Source organism: Neodiprion pinetum, chromosome 4, assembly GCF_021155775.2.
Source record: "Neodiprion pinetum isolate iyNeoPine1 chromosome 4, iyNeoPine1.2, whole genome shotgun sequence".
Taxonomy (NCBI): domain Eukaryota; kingdom Metazoa; phylum Arthropoda; class Insecta; order Hymenoptera; family Diprionidae; genus Neodiprion; species Neodiprion pinetum.
In genome coordinates this window covers 2,813,850-2,826,832 of record NC_060235.2, presented here as the reverse complement: position 1 = coordinate 2,826,832, position 12,983 = coordinate 2,813,850, and the positions used below count along the sequence as shown (strand labels likewise).

The following is a 12,983-nucleotide window of genomic DNA, read 5'->3' as shown; positions in this document are numbered from 1 at the left end:
ATCCCTAAATATGTCCACCTCCTGCAAGGAGGAGCCAAGTTGTGACTATGAAACGAGGACGCCTGTGAGATTCAAGGAAGCCTTCATCAAGGCGTCCTTTATTCTTGAGATAAGGGAGGGACTATGAATACGGATGGTAGTCTATTATGAATTCACCATGAATTCACCAATGTTGGCATCTCGAGCACTGATATATATATCTCGAGGTATTATATGCTAAGGTTTCTCTCTGCATGCTAGAACCAGATTTTTTTAGCATATATGTTGGCTCTACTGGAGTCGTGAGAATGATAATCGACTTCCGACCAGACGAACATGGCTACCTGTGCCAATGAATAATGATGTACTAGCGCGCTGTAGCTTTGTAAACAAGTAAAGAATATTGCTTGACATTGTATAGTTTTAAAGTGATTTTCTCACGAGGTCGTTACGACAGCGAAATTGTTTTACAACATTTCGTTCGACTTGTCGAACGGCTTACGGATAAACGGCATACCGTAGGTTCTTTTGTCAAACTGTTGCAACCAACCTCTAACGCGTCAATGGATATCAGCGACACGGAGGAAATCGCGCGGCACCCGAGGTCCATCGTGCACTTGGACATCGATTGCTTCTACGCCCAGGTAGAAATGTTACGGCATCCCGAATTGGATGGAAAACCTCTGGGGGTACAACAGAAGAATATTGTCGTCACCAGCAATTACTTGGCGCGGAAATTTGGCGTTGGGAAGTGCATGTCAGTGCAGGAAGCGTTGCGTCTTTGCCCCGGACTCTCTCTTATTCGAGGTGAAGACCTGTCCGAGTATCGCCGAATATCGACAAAGATATCGGAAATATTGCATCAGTTTACCCCTTTGGTCGAGAGGTTAGGTATGGACGAGAGCTTTGTGGACGTATCTTCAATGGTAGAACGATATGAGAATGATAAACGAGACACCGATTGCCGAATGAAGGACGGAAATTCCTGTGATGACGACTACGACGATTGTGAAGATAAGCCGGAACAAGTTGTTGGCAACATTTTTGGCATGTCCGAAGAAGAATGTCCTTGTGGCTGTCACGCTCGCCTTGCTGCTGCCTCCAGAATTGCGGCTGACATGAGAGCTCGTATATATAAAGAATTGCATTTAACTTGTAGTGCGGGTATTGGTACCAACAAGCTGGTGGCCAAGCTGGCTGGCTCGCTGCATAAACCCAATCAGCAAACTGTGGTATATCCATGCTCTGGGCCGGCTCTCCTTACTAAGATTGGACCTGTCTCAAAAATACCAGGAGTAGGTTTCAAAACTGACCAGCTACTTGCAATGAACAATATTAGAACAGTAGAGGATATGCGTCGATTGTCACTGGAGGATTTAGAATTGAAGATTGGCAGTGACTTAGCCAGAAAGCTGAAGGATAGCGCCGAAGGTATCGACGACAGTGCCGTGAAACCATCTGGAAAACCTCAGTCGATAGGAATAGAGGATGGTTTCAAACATGTGTCATTGGTAGTAGAGGTTGAATCGCGCCTTGGAGCCCTACTTAGACGACTTACAGACTTGGCAACTGAAGATGGGAGAATACCGGTGGCAATGAAAGTAACTGTGAGAAAACACGATTTGAATAAACCGAGTACAGGTAAGAGGGAGACAAGGCAGTGTGCTCTGCCTCAAACTCTTCTACCATCCACAAAGGGGGGCATATATGACCATGGAAAAATGCTAATCCTAGCCATGAAGCTGTTTCATCGAGCGGTCGATGTCTCCAAACCATTTCATTTAACACTACTGGGAGTGGCATTTACAAAGTTTGAGGAACGCGTCTCTGGAAGAAGCAGTATCACCTCGTTCTTACGAAAACAAGTTGCGGTGCAGTCAGTACTTGACATTAGTTCCGAGGAAGGAATTTCGGAACTAGATTTTCCATCTGCTGGAAGCAATGACACTTCTACAATTCCTGATGTCGCCATTAGTACAGTTGCAAATGCGACCACAGCTACTGCTACGACAACTGTTGTGAGCGATGTTCTTCTCGCAGTAGACAGCAGAGATTCGGGAGACGAAATGACTAAGTGCTGTTCAACTCCAAGTCCAGATCGTATGATTACGCCGCCGTTGAATTTACACAGTCCATCCATGTCGTCTAGCAGTGCTGAAGCTACCTCGGGAGGTAACTCTCACAATTACCTTCCTAATCACCGCCCTCATCGTCATCATCATCATCGTCACCTTCCTCGTCATCACCATCATCATCATCATCGTCGTCAATCCCCGGAAGAAGAGGACTCTTCAGGAGAGGTAGAGCCATCTCCTAAAAAAACCAAACTTGAAGTTTGGTTAAGAGGCCGCAGAGAGTCACCGAGCAATGAAATGGCAAGTCTGAGACTCAGCCCATCTTCGCCTATGTCGTCAATATCACCACCACCAGGAACAGATCCAGCTGTCTTCAAATCGCTCCCCATTGACTTGCAAACAGAAATCAGCCAGTCGTGGTCAACTTCTAGCAAACCAAAACCGAACGATATACTCAAATATTTTATAGCAAACAAGTGACAGAGTAACACGAGCTGGCATACAACGAAAAATGTTCGATCGACTCGAATCTGAGGATGACCTAATTAAAATTGAAATGAAAATAAATAAAAAATAATTTCTGACCAAGATGTCAATTTGAGCTTAACAGATTTAATTTGCTCTGTGACTGAATAAACACACAGTCACTGGTTGAAAGTTACTTGTGATATAATTCTGTAGAATTGGTAAATCGCTATAGATTGTTCAGCTGATTCTTTTCCTAAAGACATGTCTAAGATTGACTGTCACTGTCTCATTTTATGATTTATTACTCAATGTCAATAGTTTCTAGAGCAATTTTCCTTTTTCTTCCAAGGTAATAATTGAAAGCCAATATCGCACGATCGTTGGGCAAACAATGTACATTGTATATACCTGCACTATTTTGAACAAAACTAGTTTTTAAATGAAAGTGAGTTTTTATTTTTATAAGATTACATACTGTTATCACAATACAATATTATTATATGCATTAAAATTTATTGTACTGTAAGTTGTAATTGATATGTATGTACATAAACAACTGCAGATATTTGAAGGCTGTCCACTGTATTAGCAAACGTGGGTCGTTAATAAATTTATTGTTGAATACAGAAACATTTTCCTGTTGTAATGAAAACAGTACCCAAGTCTTCGAGTGTCACTGGTTTTGTAAATGAGTTCACTGAATAATAGGGCTGGTCTAGAGTGAGAACTCATCGGTCGACTCATTCGATTATAGCAACAAGTCACTTCAGAGACGATTGAATCGTTGCATCATTGTAAGCTCTCCAGAGATGAAGAACCTAACTGCGTATGTACTTTCATTGTACTTGATACATTTATGAAAAATAGAAATTGCTGTAATTTTTTAATACTATATACATAACAGTTGTTATTTGTTTGGTTCTTGACTTTTCATTGAACTCCACATGTGTACCAGTTGTAGGTGGTCTATAAATATTATATAAGTATATACTTTAATATTCTTTCAAATATCACTGATTTCAAAAGTTGCCGGACGACAGGTGTAGTTAAGAAAATTGTCACAGATAGAGGATGCGCCACTAACCAAATGAAGTTGGGTCCCGTAAACGAAGTTTGAAAAAAAAAACAAAAATCGGAAACTGCCGGGCTCGCTGGCCGGGCTATTACAATGCAAGCATTGGTGAATGACACGAAGCGTTTGACAAGTACTTCCATGTTCAAGTTGACAGAAAAATGTTCGGCAATACTTTGAGGTACGGCTGATTGGGTTTCAGATACAGATACAAAATTTTGTCTAATTAAGATCCTATTGCGAAATGTTGATCGACACTGTGATACATAACCTTTACGATATCTTCACAAAACGCAAACGTAAACATTCGTAGAGAAGACATAGAATTTCCACCCTTTGACAAATCATTTATTTAGTAACAAATAAACATACTTTTTCTTGCTAAAGGTTTGATTGACAACAGTGCTAAGTTTACTCAGCATTGATTGTATTTAATGCATTTATTTTGATAAGCAGGGCTCCGGAGCTGTTGAAAAATAAGGGCATAACATTCGAGGCATGGAAGAAGTGGGACAAAACTGCAGAGACGTTACCGCACAAGGGCCAAAAGCAGTATGAACCGAATAACTCTTGGCTACAGAATAAACAGATAGAAAAGGGACTTAAGGATCGCAAGGACTTACTTGGAATAGAGAGGGTAGAACGTAGTTCTCAGCTTGCCACAGCCGAGTGGTTACCACTAGAATCAAGGGCTCGTGTCACCAAAAAGTCTGGTCAGGAGTGGACTAATTTTGGTCTTGAAGAGAATCTTGAACTGTATCTGATCCCAGAGGAGGCATTGCTTCTCCTTGAGCTGGTATTGAACTAATTCTAAATATCATTCTCCATTTGACTAAAGCAAACGGACACTATCCCATGTGGAGAAAATGTGTGAACATGGCTACCGATAGCTAAGGTTGCAAGTGATTATTTATTCCTTGATTTTTAGATTTAGAGATCGCTATATTGAACACATTAGAAAAATGATTAAATATTCGATCAGCAAATTTCACAACATGAAGCAGGCCAGCATTTAATCGCAACCTCTTACATGTACCAGATTTTTGTGACGAATTTAATTTAACATATTTATACAGGCATGTCTAGAAACGTAGATAATCTTCTTCAAGTAACAGTCTGCCGAAGACTGTGCATTTACTTTGTTTTGGCCATAGCCAACATAATTCTTAATACACTTTACTGTTAAAGCTGTGTTTCAATGATTACAGAATCGTCTGGAACTAACATGGGAGGGTGTTGCGCTCTCTGTCCAGCAAGCATATGTAGTTCTTTTGGATTCTAATCCATCAAAGTGCAACATAGATGAGTATAGAGTATACAGTCACTTGGTACGTCAAGGTTACCGGTTACAAAGATTTCGTTACGAAGATGATTCAGTCCTATCTGATATGAATAATCCTTCTCGGCGATGGGCGAAATTAAAAAGGAAAAAACAGATTCATGACCCTCGGGGCGGTTTTGGAATGACAAGAGCTCGCATGAGTGTAGCTGATTCTGATGAATCAATCAAAAATGATTCAACCGAGACTATACAGGATTGTAACCCAGTCGAGAGAGGTCAGGATATGGTGGATAATACAAACGACAAGCACAATATCTGCAGTCTTAGAACGGAAAAATCAGACGAATATCCGACTTCAAGCCAACCTGGCAATGATATAAAAAGCAGGTCGGAAATAAACATGTCTAACAGTTCAGAAACTTGCACTCGTGAGAATAGTGAAGGTACCAATAAAGTTGAGAAAATAATAGCACCGCTCGGGACTAATGTGGAAACTGCATTTCTGCCAGAAACTGAAAAATATACTTTGGATGGTGCCAAGACAAGTACGAAAAAGTTACCAAGTGAGTTATATGACAAAGGAGTTGAAAATCTACCGGGTCCTAGCAATGTGGAGGCTAATAAAAGAGCCGATAACCAGGGACATCACACCAAGTTGAAAATCATTTCTGATGAGACTATTTTAGGTGATATCAAAATATTATCGAAATGGCCAGGTTCACGAATACAAAGAAATGTAAAATGGATGCCAAAACGAAATACTAGTGGAGCTCTGCTCCCAGTGACCGAAAGAAAATCCAGTGGCTGCACTATTAACGATATCAACATGGATGGTGTATCACCGCTGGAAAGTCTACATTCAAGGCTTGGTGGAGTACCAAAATCTTCTCGATCAGACAAGGACCTTGAAAACGTAGAAAGACCAAAGAAAGTCATGCATGAGGTAAGAAATCAGAATACAAATAATAATATTAACTTCTACTGAATACTTTGTGTGGATAAATTATAATTTTTTCGTTTTGATTGATTACTGTCGACTAAAGCTCAAACACAGCAAAAAATGGAGTTTGCTCGTGAACAACTGGTCAATTACCAGAACTTTTGACTACATGTTGTACATAAACTTTGATCTACAGGTGATTGAAGTTTCTGATGATGAGATCGAAGAGGTACCACAGAAGATGTCAAGAATGGAAATGCTAAATCTCTTTCCAAATGTCATGTGTGAAGCATCATTACTTAAACCGATCCCTAGAAAGTATTTACCCTGTAATGTCAGACCTCAACTATCAGCAGTTCGAAGGCGATCAAAGTACTATGTCCGTTCAAAAAGCAAGAATGACGACTCACATGAAGATAACTATAATACATTACCAGAGGTCCGATCGCGATTGGCAAATGATATGCCTGGATCAATTTCTTGTAGTAATACAATTTCTCGCAATGAATCTGCTCAGGTTAATTTCAATGGAATTTCAGTAAATTGCAGAAATGAAGTTTCATGGCAAGGTTTGTCCTTCTCCAAAGAATTATATGAAAGTCGAATGATGTACCAACGATGTTACAATCAAGGAGCACACTCGCGAAGTTTGCCTAATTACGCAGTGTTCAGAGAACCGGAACACGTCTCTGTACATTTGCGTACTTATACAGACATTGCTATAGCGCAATATATTTCGGGAAGGTCACCATTTCTTAGACGCGGCTTTTCTCATCGTCAAAATATTTGGTCCAATATGAGTTATTCTCATGCCGGACAAAATTTTTTAAATCTCACACCTCGAATCCTTTGTGACAGAGTGTCTGCTTACAATGGCTTTAGCCACTTTGGGAATTCAGTACCTCAAAGACCAACTTATAGTCATAAAAGAGGGTGCGATGTATTTAGGTATTCGAGCCGGAAACATTATCCAAACCGGGCAGCAGAAATGGGTAGGCCATCTTTTAAAATTGTTCCCGGCGCTTTATCATGGGCCGAAACTAAAGCAAAATGGTTAGAAGAAAAGACGATAACAATTGATGATGAAGAGTGTGTAAATAATAAGGATTCATCAAGCGACGAAAGTGAAGTGAAAGTGGTGGCACAGCTGGTGAAGCCATTAGTAGGTCCGCAGAATACGACCAGTCTGACGAGAGTTTACCAAAGTCTGCAAATTATAAAAAATATTACGAATAGCAATGCTGTACGTCCAAGAAAGCTAGAACACGTTAACTACAAGATCTCTTATAATTTGTACTCAACTGGTCAGCACTACAAAAAAGCAAGTCCTGGTACACCTATGTATAGGGTAGTTGTGTTCAGGTAAGAAATAAAACTTGTAATTTGTTTTATTTTTGGTTCTCCGTGTACCCATATGCATTGTGTTGTACTTAATTTTCTGTTTCAGACCTGAGTTGACTCCGTTCATTGAATTGGCAGAAATAATACGTCTTCAGCAAGATGCCAAAGAGTCGCCCATAGTTTTCGCTTGTGCGTCGCAAACGTCAGTCACGTTTGCTGAGCTGGAGACTATAAAGATACCTGATATTACGGATACCTGATTTCTCAAAGGCATTCCCTTTCATCAGCACGGGATTTTGTTCGGTGCATGTGCTGATAATTCGATTATGTTCTTCAAGTTTTACATGGATGTATCTTGTATCTGGAATTATGTCTGATCGTATATAGTGTAAATTTTCGACGAGAACTTCGACTTTCGTTCGTTTGTAATGCGAAATTCGTGGAAACCAGCAGTAAAAAAAAAACTTTCTATATTGGAGAAAAACACTTGACAACGTTATCAACAATTTTTTGAATGAATCACGACCAGCAAGATGTATCAGGGCATGTGGGTATATGCGACGAAAATTGACTTCTGATTGCAAAGAGAAATTTTTCTTGCTTCCGGAAGAATGAAAAAATTAATACAGGTTCACTTTTTAATTCCAAAATTTGAGAGAAGTTTTTTCCTGTGGTTTCGACAAAACTTAATTTATTCATGAGAGCAATGTCAAAATCGAATTAATGAGTTCCCCTTCATAATTTGAATGCAATGTATTTGTGTCTTAGGATACACTGTCAATGAGATCAATTCAATGGTGAACAATACATCGGATGAGTTTCCAAGAGAGTTGGATGTAGTTTTGTTTGCAATAGACGTATACCCAGGAACTCAGAAATCGCCACTGACATGGGATCAACTATTGTGAAATAAAGATCAATGTATGAGAAATTAAACATTTATGTTTTGGAATATTTTGTGAAAAAAAAAGGAAAGGTACACAAAATCTAGGTGGGTGTAATAACTAAATGACTACCTAACGACCTGCTTTCTATTGAGCTTATTTCTGTGCCATAATGACTACATGCATGTGACTTCATGCATGCGTAATCATTTTATTGATAGAAATGGTTACACGGAAGCATTTTGTGTATAAAATGTATATTTATGGTCTACCTTCATACCTCACTAGCATGTTGATTTTATAAAATTTGAGATTTGAAAATTCAGTGGTCAGGTGACGAATGTAAAACAGCATGACGCGCGTGTGAGATGTACAGTTTCTAGGCCGGATCATTTTTTCATCCCAGAATCGATTTGCTGGACCGTTTTTAAACTATTTGGGCTCCACGGGATTCATATGGAAAATTTTATACATCGTGGGACGGACACCTGAAAAAATGTAAAGAAATTCATCTTATTTTTGGGTATAACTCTTCATCCACTGCTCGCGGCGATTCTAGATTCCGCGTAATTGATTCCTCTTGCAAAGCTACGTCGATATAGTGCATCAAAGAATAATTTCCAGCAAGTTTCGAAGTCGTCAAATTATTAACAAAAAATACAGAGAGATTAGCCTTACTTTGTTGTGCATATATAATTTTCGGTCTCAGAATAGATTTGTATAGCCTTTTCTTGAAAAATCAGACCCCCAGGAACGCAGAAAACGTATCTAAAGTAGCGTGGTTCATCAAGGAATCAATTCCGGCATTATTCAATATCGCCAAAATTTTCTGTAAGAATACGGAGGGGTTAGTATTAGTATTTATGAATATCCACAACAATACTAGTTAGCCGTAATTATTTGTCTAAAAGTGTTCAGTCGAAGTATCAATTTATATGACCCTTTCTAGAATAATTCGACCCTCAGGAGTGCGAAAAGGTGATCTCCAACAGCAAACGACGAATAATACAGGAAATATAAAATAAATTCGGTAAATATTGAGTTTCTATTCATTTTAATACTGGTCACATGAAATACGGACAGTATAACAATATAATACGTCATATATTGCATAGTGGCAAAGGTGTGTTGCACATGTACGCAGACAAGAACTTGAGATGTATGTTGGAACTATGATAGAAACTATCTGATTAGTTAATATTCTACTTCAGACGATGTATACTGCATACCTATTACCTCATATAATAATTGTTTTTCTTATGTGATGTTCTTTCATATTTTTGTATTGTTCTTTGACTTCTAATTTGAATCTATTTGTCAACTCGTGGAATTACTGGACACTGACACCCAAACACTTGTACTAGAATTAAGGCATATTAAATAAACTGATGTTTTGGGTAATGTATTTTGACTTCTTCGGCCCCACCTTTCCGTAAACCCGTTGAAAAATTCCATATATTTCAGCCGTAACTGTTGATCTGCTGATCTTGATGTGAAGCTTACTGTGCTGCGATTCGTAAGAACTAATCGAATTCTCTGAAAGACAAAATGAATAAATTCTGCAGCAGTATTTTAGTTCACGCATCAGAACTAGCATAGAACCAACACCGGAGAGATTACATCGACAAAACCAAAAGCAGGGAAACAACTCAGAAAAATTTTCGTTTTTCGGCTCTAACTTTGAATCCGTTGCTCGCAGCGTATTCGGACTGCGCCCAATCGATTTCTCTCGCTAAATTACGTCGGAATAGTGCACGAAAGAATTGATTCCAGCACTTTTGAAAATCGCGAAAATTTTCGCCAAAAATACAAAGGGGTTAACCTTCCTTTTTTTTTGACCAAAAAATTTTTCGTCTCAGAATTGATTCGTATGACTCTTTCCCGACCAATTGGACCCCAAGGAACTCAGGAAACGCAGCAAAAGAAGCGTGGGATCAACGGGAGAGAAGATACGAGGAAAAAAGCACCTGCTGAAAAATGTCGAAAATTCAGGTTTTCGTTTTTTGGCTGTAACTTTTGATGCGTTGATCGCAGCGTATTGGGACTGCGCCCAATCGATTTCTCTCGCAAAATTGCGTCGGAATAGTGCCTGAAAGAATTGATTCCAGCACTTTTGAAAATCGCGAAAATTTTCGCCAAAAATACAAAGGGGTTAACCTTCCTTTTTTTTTGACCAAAAAATTTTTCGTCTCAGAATTGATTCGTATGACTCTTTCCCGACTAATTGGACCCCAAGGAACTCAGAAAACGCACCAAAAGGAGCGTGGGATCAACGGGGGGGATGATACGACAAAAAAAGCACCTGCTGAGAAATGTCGAAAATTCTGGTTTTCGTTTTTTGGCATTAACTTCCGATGCGTTGATCGCAGCGTATTGGGACTGCGCCCAATCGATTTCTCTCGCAAAATTACGTCGGAATAGTGGCACAATTAATTTATTCCAGCACTTTTGAGAATCGCGAAAATTTTCTTCAAAAATACAAAGGGGTTGACCATCCTTTTTTTTTGACCAAAAAATTTTTCGTCTCAGAATTGATTCGTATGACTCTTTCCCGACCAATTGGACCCCAAGGAACTCAGAAAACGCAGCGAAAGGAGCGTCGGATCGACGGGAGAGAAGATACAAGGAAAAAAGCACCTGCTGAAAAATGTCGAAAATTCAGGTTTTCGTTTTTCGGCTGTAACTTTCGATGCGTTGATCGCAGCGTATTGGGACTGCGCCCAATCGATTTCTCTCGCAAAATTGCGTCGGAATAGTGCCTGAAAGAATTGATTACAGCACTTTTGAAAATCGCGAAAATTTTCGCCAAAAAAACAAAGGGGTTAACCTTCCTTTTTTTTTTACCAAAAAATTTTTCGTCTTAGAATTGATTCGTATGACTCTTTCCTGACCTATTGGACCCCAAGGAACTCAGAAAACGCAGCAAAAGGAGCGTGGGATCAACGGGAGAGAAGATACGAGGAAAAAAGTACCTGCTGAAAAATGTCGAAAATTCAGGTTTTCGTTTTTTGGCTGTAACTTTTGATGCGTTGATCGCAGCGTATTGGGACTGCGCCCAATCGATTTCTCTCGCAAAGTTACGTCGGAATAGTGCCACAATTAATTTATTCCAGCACTTTTGAAAATCGCGAAAATTTTCGCCAAAAATACAAAGGGGTTAACCTTCCTTTTTTTTTGACCAAAAAATTTTTCGTCTCAGAATTGATTCGTATGACTCTTTCCCGACCAATTGGACCCCAAGGAACTCAGGAAACGCAGCAAAAGAAGCGTGGGATCAACGGGAGAGAAGATACGAGGAAAAAAGCACCTGCTGAAAAATGTCGAAAATTCAGGTTTTCGTTTTTTGGCTGTAACTTTTGATGCGTTGATCGCAGCGTATTGGGACTGCGCCCAATCGATTTCTCTCGCAAAATTGCGTCGGAATAGTACCTGAAAGAATTGATTACAGCACTTTTGAAGATCGCGAAAATTTTCGCCAAAAAAACAAAGGGGTTAACCTTCCTTTTTTTTTGACCAAAAAATTTTTCGTCTCAGAATTGATTCGTATGACTCTTTCCCGACCAATTGGACCCCAAGGAACTCAGGAAACGCAGCAAAAGGAGCGTGGGATCAACGGGAGAGAAGATACGAGGAAAAAAGCACCTGCTGAAAAATGTCGAAAATTCAGGTTTTCGTTTTTTGGCTGTAACTTTTGATGCGTTGATCGCAGCGTATTGGGACTGCGCCCAATCGATTTCTCTCGCAAAATTGCGTCGGAATAGTGCCTGAAAGAATTGATTCCAGCACTTTTGAAAATCGCGAAAATTTTCGCAAAAAATACAAAGGGGTTAACCTTCCTTTTTTTTTGACCAAAAAATTTTTCGTCTCAGAATTGATTCGTATGACTCTTTCCCGACCAATTGGACCCCAAGGAACTCAGTAAACGCACCAAAAGGAGCGTGGGATCAACGGGAGGGATGATACGACAAAAAAAGCACCTGCTGAGAAATGTCGGAAATTCAGGTTTTCGTTTTTTGGCATTAACTTCCGATGCGTTGATCGCAGCGTATTGGGACTGCGCCCAATCGATTTCTCTCGCAAAATTGCGTCGGAATAGTGCCTGAAAGAATTGATTACAGCACTTTTGAAAATCGCGAAAATTTTCGCCAAAAAAACAAAGGGGTTAACCTTCCTTTTTTTTTTACCAAAAAATTTTTCGTCTTAGAATTGATTCGTATGACTCTTTCCTGACCTATTGGACCCCAAGGAACTCAGAAAACGCAGCAAAAGGAGCGTGGGATCAACGGGAGAGAAGATACGAGGAAAAAAGTACCTGCTGAAAAATGTCGAAAATTCAGGTTTTCGTTTTTTGGCTGTAACTTTTGATGCGTTGATCGCAGCGTATTGGGACTGCGCCCAATCGATTTCTCTCGCAAAGTTACGTCGGAATAGTGCCACAATTAATTTATTCCAGCACTTTTGAAAATCGCGAAAATTTTCGCCAAAAATACAAAGGGGTTAACCTTCCTTTTTTTTTGACCAAAAAATTTTTCGTCTCAGAATTGATTCGTATGACTCTTTCCCGACCAATTGGACCCCAAGGAACTCAGGAAACGCAGCAAAAGAAGCGTGGGATCAACGGGAGAGAAGATACGAGGAAAAAAGCACCTGCTGAAAAATGTCGAAAATTCAGGTTTTCGTTTTTTGGCTGTAACTTTTGATGCGTTGATCGCAGCGTATTGGGACTGCGCCCAATCGATTTCTCTCGCAAAATTGCGTCGGAATAGTGCCTGAAAGAATTGATTACAGCACTTTTGAAAATCGCGAAAATTTTCGCCAAAAAAACAAAGGGGTTAACCTTCCTTTTTTTTTGACCAAAAAATTTTTCGTCTCAGAATTGATTCGTATGACTCTTTCCCGACCAATTGGACCCCAAGGAACTCAGGAAACGCAGCAAAAGAAG

At 39.6% G+C, this 12,983-nt stretch overlaps 2 protein-coding genes across 3 annotated transcripts; both read left to right on the top strand.

Moving 5' to 3' along the window:
- Positions 1–274: 274 nt before the first annotated feature.
- PolI (DNA polymerase iota) lies at positions 275–3,353 on the top strand. Its single transcript, XM_046621812.2, has one exon. It carries the CDS (start codon positions 543–545, stop codon positions 2,532–2,534), a length of 1,992 nt encoding a protein of 663 aa, XP_046477768.1. The 5' UTR covers positions 275–542; the 3' UTR covers positions 2,535–3,353.
- Positions 3,354–3,587: 234 nt separating this feature from the next.
- Positions 3,588–8,093, top strand: Tsen54 (tRNA splicing endonuclease subunit 54). Of its 2 annotated transcripts, XR_006882702.2 has the most exons (6): positions 3,588–3,775; positions 4,051–4,390; positions 4,803–5,819; positions 6,013–7,178; positions 7,264–7,786; positions 7,926–8,093. XR_006882702.2 is itself a non-coding variant. In XM_046621798.2 (5 exons), the coding sequence occupies exons 1-5, from the start codon at positions 3,756–3,758 to the stop codon at positions 7,415–7,417; spliced, it is 2,697 nt and encodes an 898-aa protein (XP_046477754.1). In that variant the 5' UTR covers positions 3,588–3,755; the 3' UTR covers positions 7,418–8,093. The 2 variants fall into 2 exon arrangements, 1 of the variants encoding a protein (XP_046477754.1); XM_046621798.2 differs by having other exon boundaries at positions 7,264–8,093.
- Positions 8,094–12,983: the final 4,890 nt, after the last annotated feature.